The sequence below is a fragment of the Rhodotorula graminis genome, assembly GCF_001329695.1.
Source record: "Rhodotorula graminis WP1 unplaced genomic scaffold RHOBAscaffold_16, whole genome shotgun sequence".
NCBI lineage: Eukaryota > Fungi > Basidiomycota > Microbotryomycetes > Sporidiobolales > Sporidiobolaceae > Rhodotorula > Rhodotorula graminis.
The window spans coordinates 185,924-202,328 of NW_017264943.1; the positions used below are offsets into that span (position 1 = coordinate 185,924).

Genomic DNA, 16,405 nt, shown 5'->3' on the forward strand with positions numbered 1-16,405 from the left:
CTCTTTCCCTCTCCCTCGTCGTCGTCGTTCCCCTCAGTTGCTTTCCCCTTTCGTGCCTCGTCGTCTCTCTCTCCCTCTGTCCTTCCCGTACTCTCTATTCCCCTCGCAGCGTGTCCCTCTCCCTCTCGCTGTAGTTGCCCTCTCTCTCGTTCCTGCACCGCAACCGTTCCTCGCACTCGTGCGCTCGAGCCGCTTCTCGTTCCAGTGTCCGTCTACCCTCGAGAGCCGTCCGCCTCGCCCTCGTCCTCGCCCGCACTCGCTCGCCCACCCTCGTGCAGCGCGAGCGTGCTGAGCGCGCCACCGACGCTGAGCAAGACCATGACGAGGAAGACAAACTGGCCGCCGAGGAGGTCGTGCGAGACGCCGAGGGCGAACAGGGCAGATGCGCTCGCTGGCCCGATCGAGCGCATGAGTGAGCTGCGGACGGCAGAGACGAGTGAGTGAGGGGACCGAGAGAGGAGGGCATCGAGAGGGAGGGGACGCACCTGCACATCTGGGCGACGCCGTTGAGCGTGCCGAGAAGCCGTTTCGACGGCGCCGAATCCGTGATCGTGATCATGTTGGTCGCATATGCCATGTTGGCGCTGTGGGAGAGATACATGAGTGCCCTTGGAGCCAGAGAGGAGAGAGAGAAAGAGGGACGCACAAGCTCTTGAGCCCGAGGAAGACGACCATGACGGCCCACACGGCGCTCCTCCCCCTCTGCCTCGCGCACCAGCCCATGACAGGGAACAGGGTAAAGACGACGGGCCACAGGCTCATGAGGGCGCGGTACAGCGGGACCGTGCCCGCTCGACGCTGCAAGGGCGGGAACGCGATGACCTGGAACCCGACCGCCGAGAGGCCCGAGAGCGCGAGGGCGGTGCCGATGTCGGCTTCGTGGAAGCCTGTGCGCGTTGTACAGGGAGAGGAGAGTCAGGGCTGTGCGAGAGGAAGAGAGAGAGGGAGAAGAGGGCGCACCGAGGCCACCGATCGAGACGGGCGAGTAGCAGAAGAGGATGAGGAGGGCCTGCGCGAGGTAGTGCGTGAGCGTGCGCTTGTCGAGCACGAGGAAGAGAGAGACGCACATCGAGTGCGACCGTCTCGAGGGCGAGCATCGACTGCGGGGCGGCATAGAAAGTCAGTGCCTCGGACGCGCTCAGGCCGCCAAGGGAGAGAGAGTGAGAGAGGGACGCACATAGGTGACGAGCGCCGCGCACACCCTCCTCGTGAACAGCTCCTTGAACCCGGGCGCACTCCTCGACCTCCTCGCCGCGCCCAGCTCCTCGGCGCCCTCGCCCGCACCCGCTCCTGCCGCCGCCCTCGCCGCGCTCGCCTCGCGCGCCGGCGTCGAGTACCCGCTGTCGGTCCCGTCATCTGCCTCCTCGAGGCGGCGCTGCTGCTCGTGCGGCGCAGGGAGCGTCGTCGACGTCGCGGCGACGAACCGGCCGTGCCGCGAGGTGCTTTTGCGGCGGGCGCGGTCGAGGTCGGGCTCGGCGGCCGAGACGGGGACGACGGTGGCTGTGGCGGCTTTGGCCGGTGCAGGAGCGGTCGACGAGGGCGAGAGGGTCTCGTCGAGGAAGAAGAAGCCGACGACGGCGCCGAGGAAGGGGAAGAGGGCGCCGATGAAGCACGGCAGCGCGTACGGGTTGGCGCGCAGGAAGGCCGACCCGCCGAAGAGCGCAGGGAAGTTGTCGGCCGGGTGCGACAGGTAGCCGCCGAGGAGCGGGCCGATGACGCTGCCGAGGGACCAGGCGAGCGGGAGGAACGAGAAGGCGCGGCCCTGGTTCGACTCGTCCGTGATCTCGCCGAGAACCGACTTGATGACGCTGCAAGCGGGCAGACGACTTCAGTAATGGCGGCTAGATAACGAGGGAGAGAGGCGAGGACGCACGCGACGTTGCCGTTGAGCGCGCCGCCCATGCAGCGCGAGACGACGAGGCCCGCGAACGACTTGCTCAAGCCGAACGAGACGATCGAGAGCGTGACGCCCGTGAGGCCGATGATGAGGACGGGCTTGCGACCTGCAGGCGAGGAGTGTGAGCACGGGTTGTCGAGCGAGAGAGGAGAGGGCGAGAGTGGACGCACCGATGCGGTCGCTAAGACGGCCCCAGGCGAGGACGGTCGAGAACGTGGTGAACGCGAACAGCGATTCCTGTGGGGCCTCGAGCTTCGTCAGTACTCTCCTCTGTGGCGCAGGAGAGAGTCGGCCGTACGATAATGCCGGCGTAGTAGCCAATCTTGCGCGGGTCGTTGGTGATGCCCGTGTCGACGACGGCTTGGGCGACGAACGGGAAGATGAGGGAAAAGGCGATGGGTTCGCCGAAGCGCATCAAGCACAGGACGGCGACTTGCTCTGTGTGCACGACAAGGGAGAGTCAGTGCTGTGCGAGAGAGCGACGAGAGGATTCCCTCGAGGGAGAGAGGGAGAGAGGGAGGGGCGAGACGCACTGATGGGCAAAGGGGTCGCTCTTGGTAGCGGTGCCTCGGCCGAGCGGTCCAGCAGAGGTGCTCGCTCATCGTCTGCGTCTGGCCTGGGCGACTCGGCGCGAGACCGGCGCCTGAGCCAGCTCGACATGCGAGTCGGCGGGGCGAGGTGGGAGAGCAGGCGTTTGACGGGCCTCGTTCGGGTCGAGGGGGCTCACAGTGGTGCTTGAAGACAGTCAAGCTAGCTGTCAGCCCAGCAGAGGGACCGTGGCGGGAGGAGGAACGAGCCGAAGCTTCATCGCCGGCCGAGTGGACGCGAGCTCTTCTGTTCCAACAACACCGCCTGCCGCTCCTTGTGGGCTTGCAGAGCCAGCGCAGAGCTCTGCACCAGCTCTACCGACCGTCGACACCGGTCATGAACCTCATGTCGCCGCCGTCGCCTCGTCCTCCCGCCGACCCGGCCCCGACCTCGTCGTCGCTCGTCTCTATCGGCCCGCTAGGCAGTAGCGGCGAGCCCAAGAGCGCAGAGCACATCCTCAAGCCGTGTCACATCGACCGCCTCCCGACCGAGATCCTCGCCAGCATCCTGTCGCACCTCCCACCGCCGACCATCTTCCTCCACAACGACCGGCCTCGCCTCGTCAACGCCCCCCTCGTCATCAGCCTCGTCTCGAGGCGGTTCCACGCGGTCATCCGCGACCACCTGTGGCGAAGGTGCGCCGTCGACGCCGGTGTCACGACAACGAGCCTCGCCCGCGCCGCCGCCCTGTTCCCCAACGCGCCGCACCTCGCGCAGGACTGCCACGAGCTCAGGCTGTTCTTCCAGTCCGTCCAGCGCACCGACTGTCTGGAACGGTGGGCGACGTGGATGCCCGCCGTCCGGCGCCTGATCCTTCAAGCCATCCCTCGGTTCGACCTCGACGAGGCGGCACACTTTCAAGGTGCGTCTCCCCCTCTCTCTTCCTCGTCGCAAGCAAGGCCGGCACTGATTTCTCGTCACGCAGATCTGCGCCACCTGTCGATCAGCTTCTCCGAAATCGTGCTCGAGACCGGCATCGTCTTTCCTCGACTCGAGTCGTTGCACCTCGGCAAGGGCACCCTGGTGCCTCGCCAGCCCGTCTTCAACAAGAGCACATTTCCTGCTTTACGTCGCATTGTCTTCGCGCACAGTCACATCAAGCCCGTCGTCCAGAACGAGGACATCTTCCCGAACGACTTTCTCGCCCAGCTCGATCACGTCGAGGTCGGCAGCTACGGCGCAGATGCCGCCCATTACGACCTGCTCTTACCTGTCGAGCACCTTGTCCGCCGTACGCCCATCCTGTGGCGCCTCGACCTGAATGTCGACCCCGCGCACAACATGAGCGCCTTCGCAAGCGCGAGGCCGTCCTTCCTTCACGCCCACTTCCTCATCCTCAACCCGCTCGATCCGCTCTTCGACCAGTCCGACGTGGCGACCTGGACCGAGCGAGTGCTCGTCGAGATGCGCATTGTCCTCGCGCCGCCCTCGCACCCGCACCTGCGCCTCGTCCTCGTCCCCGCCTACCTATGGTACCCGTCGCCGCACAACACGACGGCCGCCAACGAGGCGGCGAGGCGCGCCGTCGAGGACGTCTGCGCACGGCGCGGCGTCGTGCTGAGGACGTACGCGGCGCGGCGGGCCGAGGACGCTGCCGCCGTGCCCGAGTTTCTGGCGTTCCTGCGCGAGGAGGCGGCGAGGGACGAGGGGCGGGCGTAGAGGTGGACGAGGGGCTTGGCGAGAGGGTCACGAACGAGGTGGAATGCAGCTTGTGCGTCGTCGATGTTGAGCGTGGGCTGCGAGAGCTCGCGAGCGGCTCGGACGAGAGGAAAGTCGACGCTCGAGCCTCGTCTTTGGCCTCGCTGTCGCCTCTCGTCTCGAGGCTCGCGCAGCTCCTCTCTGTCAGCTCGCGCTCTGGATGTGCTGTGCTCGTCGCGTCCAAGCTCTCGAGCCCGAGTGAATGCCGCTCGCGCCTCGTCGCCGGGCCGGCTGGCCCGCTCATCCGCCTTTTCTCCTCCTCCCTCGCTCTCGCTCTCGCCCCAGCTCGCCGTCCTGACTCGACAGCGCACCATGAGCAGCACACACGACCCTCAGCCGCCCTGCCACATCGACAGCCTCCCCGTCGAGCTCCTCGAGGAGATCCTCCGCCCACACGCGCCTCCCCGCCTTACCTTCATCGGCAACGATCCGCCCATCCAGGAGCCGCCCGTTCTCGCGGCTCACGCCGTCTCGAAGCGGTGGAGCGAGCTCGGCACGCCCCTGCAGTGGCGCGACCTCGACATCTGCATCGAGCCAGGCGCCGAGGGCCAAGTCGTCGACGTCGACGCGGCGTTCATCGGCCGGCCAGGCGTCGCACAAGCCTGTCGCACGCTCTGGTTCACCAACATGGCCAGCGCGAGGCATGCGATGGAGATGGCGAGCTGTGCGGCGCTGCTCATCAAGTCGGCGCGTACACTCGTCAACGTCGAGGAGCTGGTCCTCAACTATTGCCCGCGAGTCGATCTGCAGACCCTCTCCGCCTTCCACAGTGCGTCCTACTCCCCCTCACCTCCACTTCGCCCGTCATCGAACCAACGCCGGATCCCGCAGACCTACGCCGCCTTCACGTCGTCGACACCGACCTCGAAACGTCCGCGTTTCCCACGCCTCTCCGGCGCCTCGAGTCGCTCAGCCTCGGCAATTCGACATTCTGGCCACCTTCAACGCTCGCACCGGAAACTCGTCTTCCTGCCTTGCGCCACCTGTCGATCGACACGTGCGGGGTCGCAGGAGCGACAGCCGTCACGCCTCCCCTCTTCTGCGACGCCTTCCTCGGCCGTCTCGAGTACATTCAGCTCGAGGCCAGCCGCATCGAGGACGTCGGCGAGGTCAACAAGATTGTCGAGCACCCGCCTCGAGACGACCTCGTCCTGCTGCGCGTTCGTTTCGGCGGAAGCTTCGACCCGCCCGCGACCGAGGCCCGCCACGTCCGCGTCGAGATGTCACGCTTCCAGGTCGCAGACGAGTACCCGAGCGTCAAGGATCTGCAGGACCTGCGCCGTATTTTGGCGTCGCTCCCCAAGTTGCGGCTCGCGCTCGTGCCCGATCGCCTGTGGCACCTCTCGCCGAGCGCGGACGACGCCGCCCGCCGCGAGCGCGCGCTCGTCGTCGCCGACGCGGCGAGTCACGGGTTCGACATCCGGTCGTACGCGACGCTGTCGGTCCTGTGCGCGTTCGCGCCCGAGTTCTCGACCTGGCTGCGCGACGAGGCGGCGAGGAGGGCGGCGGACGCGTAGCTGCGGGAGCACGGGTCGGCGGTGGGGGCGAGGGCAGGAGCGAGGTGCAACGAGGCTGGTGCGACGTCGTCGAGCGCGATTCGCCGAGAGCTTGAGAGCGTGTCGTCGACGAGGCGAAAGTTGGCGCTCGAGCCTCTCGCCGGGACCCTCTCTCGCGACTTTGCTCGCCTCTGCTCGCAGTGCAAAAGCGACCTCACGAGTGAGTGGGACGGCGCAGAGCTCAAGAGAGGAGGGCGGTGAACGTCAAGAGCTCGAGGAGCGAGCCTGGAACGCGAGCTTGTTCGTGCGGTCGAGCTTCCTTTCGAGCGCGAGAGTCCGAGCGAGAGCTTCGTCTCGGCAGCACGACAGCCGACGCGCCCTAGGACGCACGACTCGACGATGACGCCTCGCGAGGCCCGAGGCTGTCGAAGCGACTGAGCGCGAGAGGACGGTGGACGAGGTCGAGAGGAGGGTCCGAGAGCGAGCGCGAGCATCTCTTGGCGAGCGAGTCGTGTCGAGCACTCTCGAGCTCTGCTCTCTCGAGAGACGCAGAAGAGAGCGGCGAGACGGAGAGAGAGAAAGAGACAGCGGGACGAGGCAGGAGGTACAGCCGAAACCGCTCGTTCTCGTTGCACAATCTGCTGCTTGTCTACAGCTGCAGGTAGCTGCGGGAGGAACGGGGCGAGTCAGTACGCGCTCGTCTAGTAGTACGAGAAAGGGAGAGACGAGAGGAGAGAAAGGCGCTCGACGCACTCTGCGACCTCTGCCTCGGACAGCTTCCTGAACCCAGGCTGGCCCTTGAGCCCGGTACCGTGGCCGACCGAGACGACGCCCTCCTCGGTCGGGCTCGTCGTGATGACGCCAATCTCGATCGTCTTCTCGTCCATGACGCCCTCGAACCCTTCCTTGAGCGTGAGGAGCGCCGTGTGGATCGCGTCCTCGAGCGAGAGGTCGTCGTTGTACCTGCGCGCGCACGTGGGAGGCGAGAGCGTCAGACCCAGGAACCAACTCGTAACGAGCACGAGCACGCTCGCGGTAGAGCGGCTCGCACCCGCAGAGACGAGGAGGGGACGAGCCGGGACGCACCGCTTCTCGAGGAACGTCTTGGCGTTGGTCTGGTTCTTGCCAATGGCGCTCGCCTTCCACGCCCAGAACGAGCCCGATGGGTCGACCTGGTACAGCGTGTGGCCTCGTGCGTTGTCGAACCCGGCGACGAGAAGCGAGACGCCGAATGGCCGGACACCGCTGCAGGCGAGGGTACGAGGACGAGGTCAGTCGCCGCGGCTGGTGCCCGTAGCGTCCTCCCTCGACAACGAGGTCGAGCCGCAGAGGACGCGAAAGGAGAGGAGGCGCGCCGACTGACCCAGACTGAGTCGCGTCCTGCATGACGGTCGCAATCTCGCCCACCATGACGCGCGTGCTCGGGTACTCGCCGTAGATCTTCCAGTAGGCCTGGGCTGACTTGCGGGCCTTTGCGACGAGGACGCGGAAGTCGGGACCCATGCCCGAGTAGACCATGCCGATGTTGGGGCAGATGAGGGCGACCTGCGGGTTGCGAGAGGACGAGGGGGAGGGTCAATGAGACGGGCTGGAATGTGGGCGAGAGGGGACGGCGAGAGGGGACGCACCTTCTCGAGCATCGAGTCGTCGACTAGAGGTGACGGCGCCTTCTTCGAGGTCGCGAGGACGATGCCGTTGGTCGCTGTGAGGGGGGAAGGACGATGGGTCAGCGAGATGAACGACACCAGGACGGAGAACAAGGCGCTCGAGGTACGCGCAGCTGCGCATGCATCGGGAGCCATCGGCGGCCCTCCTGTCGCTCGTCGCCATCCGAGTCCAACTCGCTCGCAGGCCGCGCCATCTCCTCGAGAGGGAGTGGGAGAGGACGACGAGCTCACCCTTGATGCCGAGGCTGGTAGTGCCCTGGCCGACTGCAGCGAGGGCATGCTCGATCTGGACGAGCTTGCCCGACGGCGAGAAGGTGGTGAGCGAGAAGCTGTGTCGGGGGCGAGCGGGGGAGGGGCGACGACGACGAGGGGGAGGAGCAACGTGTCAGTGCTGCGCTCGAGGACAGGGGAGAGGAGCAAGGACGCACGAGTAGCGTCCACCGGTTTCAGGGCCGCTCATGGTTGCTGTTCAGGCGTGGTATGGGCGGTGCGAGATGAGGATGAGGTCGGGGAGGGCGATGAGGACGTCGACCGAGGCGGCGGCGGCTCAAGGGACGAGATGGGCGAGCTTGATGCTGGGCTGGAGAGGTGCCGAGTGCGCTACGAGCTAGCTGTGCTTCGTCTGAGCGAGTCGAGCGCGATGGGCAGAGTCGACCTCCTCGAGCGGAACCGCGCGTCGTCACCCTCGTCGAACCTCGTCTACGCGCGCGAGGCGCTCGTCCGACTCGTGCAACGCTGTCGCTACAGCCTGAAGTAGACTCTGCCCGAGCCCCAGCCTCGTCCGTGCTGTACTCGCTACGAGCCTTCGCTCTCCTGCTCGCGAACCAGCTCTGGGCTCTCGGTGGCTCAAGCGAGGGACGAACGAGCTCCTTTGCACAGCGCTACCACAAGCTGGACCCTCGAGCCCTCGCGCCTTGCCACCAGACGGCCTCCCACGCGAGTCGCCGCTTGCGAGCGAGCGAGACGACCTCGACGAGCTCTCGGTCTCGCAGCCTCGTTCGGCTCCTCGACGACGAGCACGAGCGACGAGCGTCGTACTGCATCGCGCCGACCCGCCGCTACGCGAGCGCCACCGCTCGTCTCGGCCCGAACCTCGCACCACCGCCGCTCCTCCTCGTCGCACGCTCCTCGCCTCGCGCCCCTGCTCGTCCCACACGCTCGAGCGCTCCCTCGCTCACCGCCGTCCTCCTCGTTGTCGCTCCTCTCCTCAGTCCTTTCGTCGCCCTGCCGCCCCGCCCTCGCCGGCCGCCGCCTTGAGCGCGCGCGCGTACCGCGCAAACGCGCGCTCGCAGTCGTCCTGCGGGGCCGAGACCCACTCGACGCGCACGCGCTTGGCGCTGCACGCCGAGAGCAAGGCGTCGAGGCCCTGGTCGACGCTGCGGTGCTCGCGCGCGAGGTCGAGGACGCCGTTGATCGCAAAGATGACGGTCGGGGCGTCGGGCGGTGAGGGAGGGGCGTGGCGGACCTTGAGGGCGATCTTGTCGAGAAGCGGGCCGACGATTAGAGTGGCCTTCTTGACGTCGTTGTCGGAATAGATCGCGAGGAACGAGTGTCGCGGGAGCTTGTGGGAGAGCTCGAGGTCGAGGAGGACGGGCGGGCACGTGCCGTCGGCCCAGTCGGGGTGCGAGTCGGACGGGCGCAGGTCCGAGCTGACTTAGTCGAGCTGGGGGAGGATGGAAGGGGTGAAGAGGTGGTCGAGCGGGTGGGTTTCGAATGACCCGGGCGACTCTCGCAGCCAGTTGAGGCGAACGCGGCGCAGTCGAGGAAGGTGGCCCGGCTGGAGCCAGTCTCGTAGAACGGCTGCCGGTATCGAACAACCTGTGACGAAGAGCTCGGCGAGGCTCGGCAGCGCGGGAGGGAACGACGCGGCGAGGTCCTCGAGGCCGAACAGCGTGAGGGAGCGCAGACCTGGACGAGACGAAGGGCAAGTCAGCACGGGCGAGGCCGACGGGAAGACTGAGAGGACGAGAGAGAGAGGACGGACGCACTCGTGTGCTGCTCGAGCAAAGGGAGGACCGGCGCGGCGTGGCCGAAGAAGATGGACATGTCGGTGATGCGGGGGAAGAGGGCGGCGACGTCCAGGGCGTCGGCGTGCGACACAACCTCGGCGCCGCTCGACACAACGCTGTAGCTGCGGGTGTGCTGGCCGTAGCCGGTGCGGGCGGCGCACTGGAGGAGCTTGTCGAAGTTGGCGACGAGCCTGACTTGAACCCGGCGCCACATGAGGGGTTGGGCGAGCGCGCGCAGGCGGCGCGAGGCGAGGGATACGGCGCAGAGGTCGGCGTGACGCTCATGATTGCCCTCGCGGTCGACATGTTCGAGGATGAGGAGGAGGACGTCGTCGTCGAGGAGGGCCGCCATGGCGAGTTGCGGCGGGCTTGTCGCGGCGGCGTGGGTTGGCGAATGTAATGCCGAGCCAGCCAAGCTGCTCTCGAGGCGGCAGCGGTGCGCCGGGTGGGTCCAAAGAGCGAGAGAGACGACGACGAGGAGGAACCTGGCTCGCCCTCGCCCTCCCTCGCCGCTACGGACCCTCTGGCTGGGTCTAGTTCCTCCTCTAGTCCTCAGAGAGCATCACTGCATCCGCACAGCCCGTCCCTGGCCCGCACAAGCGCGCCCACCCTCGTCGTCCTCATCAGCTCGCCTCATCTTGAACCCCACTTTCCTCGATACACAACCCGCCTGCGACCGCGTACACACCCGCACAGCACCTTCGAGCATGGCCCCTACGCCCACCATCGACCACGAGCTCGACAGCGCCAACCCCCACCCGATCCCACCGCTTCACCTGCGTTGCCTCGACCTCGCGCACAAAGGTGCGCCTCCTTGCCTCTCTCGCCCTCCACGACCCAAATGACGCGTCTCGAGCACACAGGCAGCGGCATATTCTTCCAGCACACGTCCTCGCCCCAAGCGGTCCTCTCGCTCGCCGCCTCGAACGTCCTCCGCCTCCTGTACCCGCCCGACTCGCCCTCGCCGCCCCCTCCCGTCCGCTCCATCACCCTGCACCTGCACGCGTTCGACGGCGTCGCCTACACCTGCGGCTCGGACCTCGACAATGACCACAAGGAGGTCCACCTCTCGCTGTCGTACCTCGAGGGCGTCGCCGATCGCGCCCACGGCGACGGCGACGGCGGCGACGACCGCGTGCGGCACGAGATCGAGGGCGTCCTCACGCACGAGCTCGTGCACGCGTTCCAGTACGACGGGCGAGGGACCGTGCCGGGTGGCGTCATCGAGGGCGTCGCCGACTGGCTCAGGGGCGAGGCCGGCCTCGCGCCGCCGCATTGGCGCGACGAGCCGGGCGAGGACGACAAGTGGGACGCCGGCTACGAGCGCACGGTGCATCCACCTCCCCTCTCAGCCCTCCTATCCCTGTCCCGACGCGGACTGACTCTTTCTCTCGAGCAGGGCTTCTTTTTCGCTTTCCTCTCGCGCCACCTGTCGAACCCGCTCCTCGTCCCGCAGCTCAACGCCGCCCTGCGACACTCGACCTGGAACGACGGCGAGCACCTGCGCAAGCTCCTCGGCGGCAAGGACGTCGAAGCGCTGTGGGAGGTGTACAGGAGGACCGTCGGGAGCAAGGGCGAGGAGGAGGGAGAGGCGCCGGCGCCGGTTCCGACTCATGGCCCTAGATCTGGTTACGGCGTGCAGTACTAGCTAGAGCTTGAGCTGTCGATAGTGTCGGGCGCAGCGAGAGAGCGTGAGAGAGAGACCGAGCAAGACGAGCTCTCGAGCCACTCGTTCGACTTGAGAAGGTCAAGCTCTCGGGCCGCTCTCGCTCGCAAAGGAGAAAGCGGACACGTCCTGCGCTGCATCTCGTCCGACCTCGCTCGCCTCGGCTCGGAGCTACGTCGCCGCCTCGCGCTGCGCCGCCCTGACCTCGCGCGCGAACCGCCAAAACTCGTCGACGCCAAAGTCCGTCTCGTCGCTGAGCCCGCGCTCCTCGACCCACTCGATGCGGGCTCGGTGCGCATCGCACGTCGTCTCGAGCGCGCGCACCGCCTGCGCGACGTCGGGCCACCTGTCGGCGGTGCGCAGGATGCCGCGCGCGAGGATGACGAGCGTCAAAGGCTCGTCGGCGGCTGGCGTCGGCGCCTGCTCGAGGGCGGTCGCGATCCGGCTCATGATTCTCTCGACCATGACGAGGCCTGAATCCGCGGCGATGTGCCTGGATAAGGGGAGCGCCCGCGTCGATGAGCCGGCGACGTCCGCGTGCAGGTAGAAGAGGACGGGCGGGTTGAGCCCGCGGGCGATTGGGCCGAGGACGTCGGCCTGGGCGGGCACCGTGTGGATAACGTCGAGCTGGTCGAGCATGGGCTGCTTGACGATGTCCTTCAGGGGCAGCGGCCCGCGGTGGCCCAAACGGCCGTCGGGGCGCAAGATCGGCTCTCGCACGTCGTGTACGGCGAGGAATCGGAGAGAGGGAAGGTAGAAGGGCCGCAGCATCTGCTGCAGGTGCTCGATCGTGGCAACCAGCTGTGACAGCTTGAGGCGCTCAACGTGAGGGAGGATGGGCGGCGTGTGGTCGAGCAGGTCGACCCGGTGCAGCTCGAGACGGCGCAGTCCTGCGGTTCACGACGAGGGAGAGTCAGTTGATGCTGCACTAGATGCAGCAAGAGGCGGACGCACCGACATGACGATTCAGCCCAAGCAGGGTCGACAGCGTCTCGGTCTCGACGCGCAGGTTTTGGAGGTTGGGCAGCCGCTCGGCGAAGGCGACGGCCGGGTCGGCGACGAAGCAGTCCATGCCGGACAGGTCGATGTAGTACACGCGTGTAGAGCTCCTCGCCGCCTCGCTCATGGCGCCGTCGCGCACCCGCTCGAAGCTCCTCCAGTCGCGGACCTCGAGATGCCGGCCTAAAAGCGGCTGGGCGAGCGCGAGGAACCGGAGCGAGACGAGGCAGACCCTGCGGAGCGTGTCCTGGTATTGCGAGTAGGCCCAGAATTTGGGGAACGGCGGCGGCGACAGGTCTTCGAGGATGAGGAGGAGGACGTCGTCGTTGAGGCGGTCCGACATGGCTGCGAGCGGGCGAGCTTGTCAGCGGCGGTCGACACAGAGTGCTCGAGGAGGGAGCTCACCGAGTGCGACGTGCGAGGCTGGCGAGTGGGCGATGCGAGAGAGAGGGAAGCGAACGTTGGGGAAGCGGGCTCCTCGTCCTCCTCGGAGAGTCCGGCAACGGCGCGTGCGCCTGTTTCGCCTTTTGCGGGCAGGGCGAGGGAAAGCAGAGCAGAAGCTGAAGCTGAGCCACAGGAGGAGGCGAGCGAAAGGAGAGGCGAGAATCGAGAGCCACTCGTGCACGGACCGCCGCCGTCGACGAGGAGGGGAAAGGCACCCTTGCACTGCCCGACACACGCCGCCGCCGATGAACCACACAGCCCTCAGTCGTCCTTGTACGTGCCTTCGTCCTTCTTGCCCGGGTACGCAGGCGGCGCCTCACCCGCCCCTCGCAGCGCGTGCTGGCTCGTAATGTCGCGGTCCTCCTCCTCGTCGTCGTCCTCGCTCGCGCGGCCGTGCAGCAGCCTCGCGCTGTCGCTGCTGCGCCGAGCGTGCTCGCCCGACTGCGAGCGACGCTGCCACGCGTTGCTGTGGCGCGTGCTGTCGGCGGCCGAGCGCGTGTCGTCGTCGTCGTCGTCGTCGTCATCGTCCGACCCGACGTGGAAGACGGCGCCGTCGCGACGCTCCTCGCCGACCGAGTCGCGCTTGACGCGCCGCATCGCGTGCGAGTTCTTGCCGTCGCCGCCGCTGTCGTCGTCGTCGTCGTCGCGGTCCTCGTCGGCGAGGAGCTCGTCCTCGAGGTCGTACATCTCGGCGTCCGCCTCGTCGAGCGGCACCTCGTCGCTGAGCGACAGGCGCCGGTTGCTGCCCACCGGGCGCCACAGGAAGGCGACGGCGAAAAAGACGGCGGCGAACAGGATCGAAAGCCACCCGTCGAGGAGGAGCCAGCGAGTCTGCCACGTGCGCGCCGGGAAGGACGGCGACAGGCGCGACGAGAAGGCGATGGACGACGCGACGAAGAAGAGGAGGATGAGGGTCGAGGTGACGACGAGGATGTAGTAGAGCCGGACGAACACTGCGTGACGAGGGACCCCGTCAGTGAGGGCGTTCGGGCTTTCGGGCGTTCGGGCGAGACAGAGAGAGAGAGGGGGGGACGCACTCGTGCGCTTGTACTTTTGCCGGCGAGCGTTGAGGTCCGAGATGGTCGAGCTCAACGAGTACAGGACCCACATGAGGAAGACGGTGAGGGTGACCGAGAGCGGGAGGACGAAGAAGAAGACGAAGAAGACGGTCGACGACAACGGGATCGTGGCCGAGCCGACCGAGTACCTGTCGGGCGATAGACTCGGTCAGAACGTGTGTCTCGGCGAGAGGAAGAGGAGGAGGAGGAAGGAGGGACGCACAAGAGGCCAAAGGTAAAGTGGAAGATGGCGAGGAGGCGAACCTTGGCCATGGCGCTGCCGAGGCTCGGGCGCACGACGCTCAGGCCCATGCTCGCGATCGTCAACAGGTACAGGCTGACGCTGTTCCTCGCCGCGTTGAGCGTCGACCCGACGAACAGGTAGGCGCCGGCGACGCCCGGGTGGCCAGTCTGGTTCAGGTAACGCCAGTACAGCCAGGTGAACAGGTGTTCGACGACGAGGAGGCCGACGACGGCCGTGATGTAGCGCTGAAGCGGCAAGAGGTCGCGCCGGTACACGTAGCACAGCGCGCACCACGCGACGGCGGTGCCGAGGTAGACGAAGAACAGGACCTTGTAGAACTGCGCGCGCGCTCGACCTTGTCAGTGCGACGCCGACAGAGCCAAGGCAGAGGGAGAGACGGGACGCACCGTCACCTTGGGGTACTCGGCCGCCGGAAGATGCCCGCTGAAGACGTTCTCAAAGTCGACGACGCCCGTGAAGCTCGTGTTCCTCGTTGCGCCCTCGAGGAGGAGGGGCACCGTCGCGACGCAGTAGTAGCCCGTGCCACCAATGTCGTACCGGAACGGCCCTCGCGCCGTCTGGCGCTCGCCGGAAGCCGAGGGGACGGCGTCGAATCGGACCGACGAGGTCGAGATGCTCGTCTCGGCGGGCGTGCCCGGCGCCGTGAGGAAGAGGCCGAGCTGCTCGGTCGTGCACAGGCCGGCGGCTTGCGCCTCGACCGTGCAGATGTAGATGCGCTGCAGGGATGAACGCGTGTCAGCACGTGGCTGGACCGGAAACCCGCCGTTGAGCGAGGCGGAACTCACGTCGGCGGACCAATCGTTCTTGCCACCTTGGCCGTCTGCACCGACACCGAGCCACTGCGCGTCATCCCACTCGAAGAAGGCCAGGGCGAGCTGCCCTCGGGATGATGGCGAGAAGAGGACTGCGGAAGGTACGCTGTCAGCTCGAGGCGCTGCTGGAGGGAAGAGAGAGACGGGGCGCACCCTCGATGTATGGCTCTTGAGCTCCACCGCTGCCGTACATGCCGCTGCACACCTGGCGGACCTGCAGGGGAACAAGGGTCAGCTCGCTTGTGAGGCTGTGGGGAGGCGAGGGGAGGGCGGGAAGGGAGCTCACCTCGTCCTGGTCCGTGACGAGGACCTGGTAGCCCTGCACGAGCTGCACGAAGACGCTGAACAGCGCCAACACCGGCAGCAGAGGTGACATGGCGTTGTAGGTCGAGGATGGCCCGGGTTCGAGGAGGCGAGGCGGAGAGAGGGCGGGACGCGTCCGGCGCGTGCTGGTCGAGTGCGGGGCCGCCGATAGGGTGCTGCAAGGCGGCAAGCTGGCCGAGCTGCACGCGTCGAGAGGTGGAGAGCGAGATGCTTTGCGAGCGACCGCAGTTCCGTCGAGAGAAGGTTGGCCCGCGCATGCACTTACTCGCGCTCGCTGGCTCGTGCAAAGCATGTTCTCGAGCTCGCGGCACGCAGAGACAGCGACAGAAGTATGAAGTGCAAGTCGGGAGCGGGTACAGGTGGCCGCGTGCTCGAGGGCGCTCGTTCCTCCTCCTCGCTCCTCCTCCTCCTCACGGCGTGACCGCCACCTCGCCCCGCTCCCACGCGTCAAAGAAGGTACGCCGCTGCGTGACCGGGATGCCTCGGCACGACGTCAGGTTGAGGTTGTTGAGGTGCGGGCACGAGCTGAGGACCGTCGCGAGGAACTTGGCTGCACAAGGGAGGTGCGCTCGTCAGGGCGTGCGAGGAGGAGAGAACGAGGAGAGGCTCGCGAGGGACGCACTCGATATCCTCGTCTCGGCGACGTGGAGCGCCCGCAGCTCGCGGCACGCCGCGATCGACCCGGCGGCGTCGTCCGTGATGCGCGACGAGTCGAGGACGAGGGTGCGCAGGCGAGGCGCCTCGTACGGCTTGGCGTCGCCGTCGGCGGGGTCCTCGCCGTCAAGAGGTGGAAGAAGCCCTTCGAGGTGGTGCGACTGGACGGGGAGCGTGAGGTCGAGGTGCTGAGGGACGACAGGGTGGTGAGCTTCCGAGCGCGAGAGAGAGGAGGTAGAAGGGGAGGGGACGCACCAAGCACCTGCGCCCGACGACCTCGATGAAGCGACTCAAAGGCTGAAGCGCCTTGCCGAGGTCCCAGCACTGGAAGAACGAGACGCTCTCGAGCCCGTCGAGCGCCTCGAGGTGCGGCAGCAGCCGGCTCAGCACGGCGTCGTTGAGGCCGGGCACCTTTGACGACGTCTTGGGGATGCTGCCGAGCTTGAAGACGTGGAACCGGCGCCGCTCGTCGTCTGGTCGCTCGGACAGCGGCTTGAGGAAGCCCTCGAGCGTGACCGGCGAGAGCGGCAGGCCCGACGCGACGAGCTTCTCGAGGCGCCACTCGGGGAGCGTGTGCAGGGCCGACGAGACAAAGTCGAGCGTCTTGAGGTTCGAGTACGACACGTCGAGGCGCTCGAGGGTCGGCGCGCACAGGGACAGGAGGCGGCCGATCGACGAGTCGGACACGTCGGTGGAGCGGACCTTGAGCGTGCGCAGACGGCTCAACGGGACGTGTCGCCAGCCAAGTGCTGCATCTGTGTGGACCCGGATAGCTGTGAGCGAGGTGATCGGACGAGGCGCCGGGCCAGGGGGGGGGGGGGGGGGGGG

General features: G+C 67.2%; 8 protein-coding genes across 8 annotated transcripts in view; 3 read left to right on the plus strand and 5 right to left on the minus strand.

The window, feature by feature from the left end:
- Positions 1–180: 180 nt before the first annotated feature.
- On the minus strand, positions 181–2,557 carry RHOBADRAFT_56008 (uncharacterized protein; the record flags this gene model as incomplete). The annotated part of the gene is made up of 10 exons (XM_018418132.1): positions 181–417; positions 486–584; positions 647–887; positions 961–1,009; positions 1,068–1,100; positions 1,178–1,808; positions 1,874–2,003; positions 2,068–2,134; positions 2,196–2,335; positions 2,431–2,557. 10 exons carry the CDS (start codon positions 2,555–2,557, stop codon positions 213–215), a joined length of 1,722 nt encoding a protein of 573 aa, XP_018268235.1. The 3' UTR covers positions 181–212.
- Positions 2,558–2,821: 264 nt separating this feature from the next.
- On the plus strand, positions 2,822–4,144 carry RHOBADRAFT_56009 (uncharacterized protein; the record flags this gene model as incomplete). Its single annotated transcript, XM_018418133.1, has 2 exons — positions 2,822–3,347; positions 3,411–4,144. 2 exons carry the CDS (start codon positions 2,822–2,824, stop codon positions 4,142–4,144), a joined length of 1,260 nt encoding a protein of 419 aa, XP_018268236.1.
- A 351-nt stretch (positions 4,145–4,495) lies between these two features.
- On the plus strand, positions 4,496–5,700 carry RHOBADRAFT_47031 (uncharacterized protein; the record flags this gene model as incomplete). The annotated part of the gene is made up of 2 exons (XM_018414916.1): positions 4,496–4,952; positions 5,015–5,700. The coding sequence occupies 2 exons, from the start codon at positions 4,496–4,498 to the stop codon at positions 5,698–5,700; spliced, it is 1,143 nt and encodes a 380-aa protein (XP_018268237.1).
- Positions 5,701–6,282: 582 nt separating this feature from the next.
- On the minus strand, positions 6,283–7,984 carry RHOBADRAFT_65646 (uncharacterized protein). The gene is made up of 7 exons (XM_018418747.1): positions 7,775–7,984; positions 7,578–7,675; positions 7,308–7,381; positions 7,043–7,224; positions 6,766–6,924; positions 6,433–6,642; positions 6,283–6,344 (listed from the first exon to the last, which is right to left on the minus strand). Exons 1-7 carry the CDS (start codon positions 7,804–7,806, stop codon positions 6,329–6,331), a joined length of 771 nt encoding a protein of 256 aa, XP_018268238.1. The 5' UTR covers positions 7,807–7,984; the 3' UTR covers positions 6,283–6,328.
- A 2,078-nt stretch (positions 7,985–10,062) lies between these two features.
- Positions 10,063–11,020, plus strand: RHOBADRAFT_56013 (uncharacterized protein; the record flags this gene model as incomplete). The annotated part of the gene is made up of 3 exons (XM_018418134.1): positions 10,063–10,159; positions 10,219–10,685; positions 10,755–11,020. 3 exons carry the CDS (start codon positions 10,063–10,065, stop codon positions 11,001–11,003), a joined length of 813 nt encoding a protein of 270 aa, XP_018268239.1. The 3' UTR covers positions 11,004–11,020.
- Positions 11,021–11,192: 172 nt separating this feature from the next.
- On the minus strand, positions 11,193–12,363 carry RHOBADRAFT_47035 (uncharacterized protein; the record flags this gene model as incomplete). Its single annotated transcript, XM_018414917.1, has 2 exons — positions 11,193–11,911; positions 11,976–12,363. 2 exons carry the CDS (start codon positions 12,361–12,363, stop codon positions 11,193–11,195), a joined length of 1,107 nt encoding a protein of 368 aa, XP_018268240.1.
- A 294-nt stretch (positions 12,364–12,657) lies between these two features.
- On the minus strand, positions 12,658–14,975 carry RHOBADRAFT_56014 (uncharacterized protein; the record flags this gene model as incomplete). The annotated part of the gene is made up of 7 exons (XM_018418135.1): positions 12,658–13,417; positions 13,502–13,671; positions 13,746–14,104; positions 14,174–14,503; positions 14,573–14,691; positions 14,753–14,813; positions 14,886–14,975. The coding sequence occupies 7 exons, from the start codon at positions 14,973–14,975 to the stop codon at positions 12,726–12,728; spliced, it is 1,821 nt and encodes a 606-aa protein (XP_018268241.1). The 3' UTR covers positions 12,658–12,725.
- Positions 14,976–15,333: 358 nt separating this feature from the next.
- Positions 15,334–16,405, minus strand: part of RHOBADRAFT_56015 (uncharacterized protein) — a gene marked incomplete at its 3' end in the record, with an annotated part of 1,386 nt that continues 314 nt past the window's right edge. Inside the window, exons 2-4 of the mRNA XM_018418136.1 lie at positions 15,833–16,333; positions 15,546–15,765; positions 15,334–15,473 (exon numbers count right to left, since the gene is read on the minus strand). Of these exons, the coding sequence (XP_018268242.1) occupies positions 15,334–15,473; positions 15,546–15,765; positions 15,833–16,333 (861 nt within the window). The remainder of the gene's footprint in view (positions 15,474–15,545; positions 15,766–15,832; positions 16,334–16,405) is intronic.

Coding starts and splice junctions, on each gene's coding strand:
- RHOBADRAFT_65646 (XM_018418747.1), bottom strand. CDS start 7,806: ATGAGCGGCCCTGAAACCGGTGGACGCTACTC. Junction 7,382..7,577: donor TACCAGCCTCGGCATCAAGG/GTGAGCTCGTCG, acceptor CCCCCCTCACAG/CGACCAACGGCATCGTCCTC. Junction 7,225..7,307: donor ACGACTCGATGCTCGAGAAG/GTGCGTCCCCTC, acceptor CGCAACCCGCAG/GTCGCCCTCATCTGCCCCAA.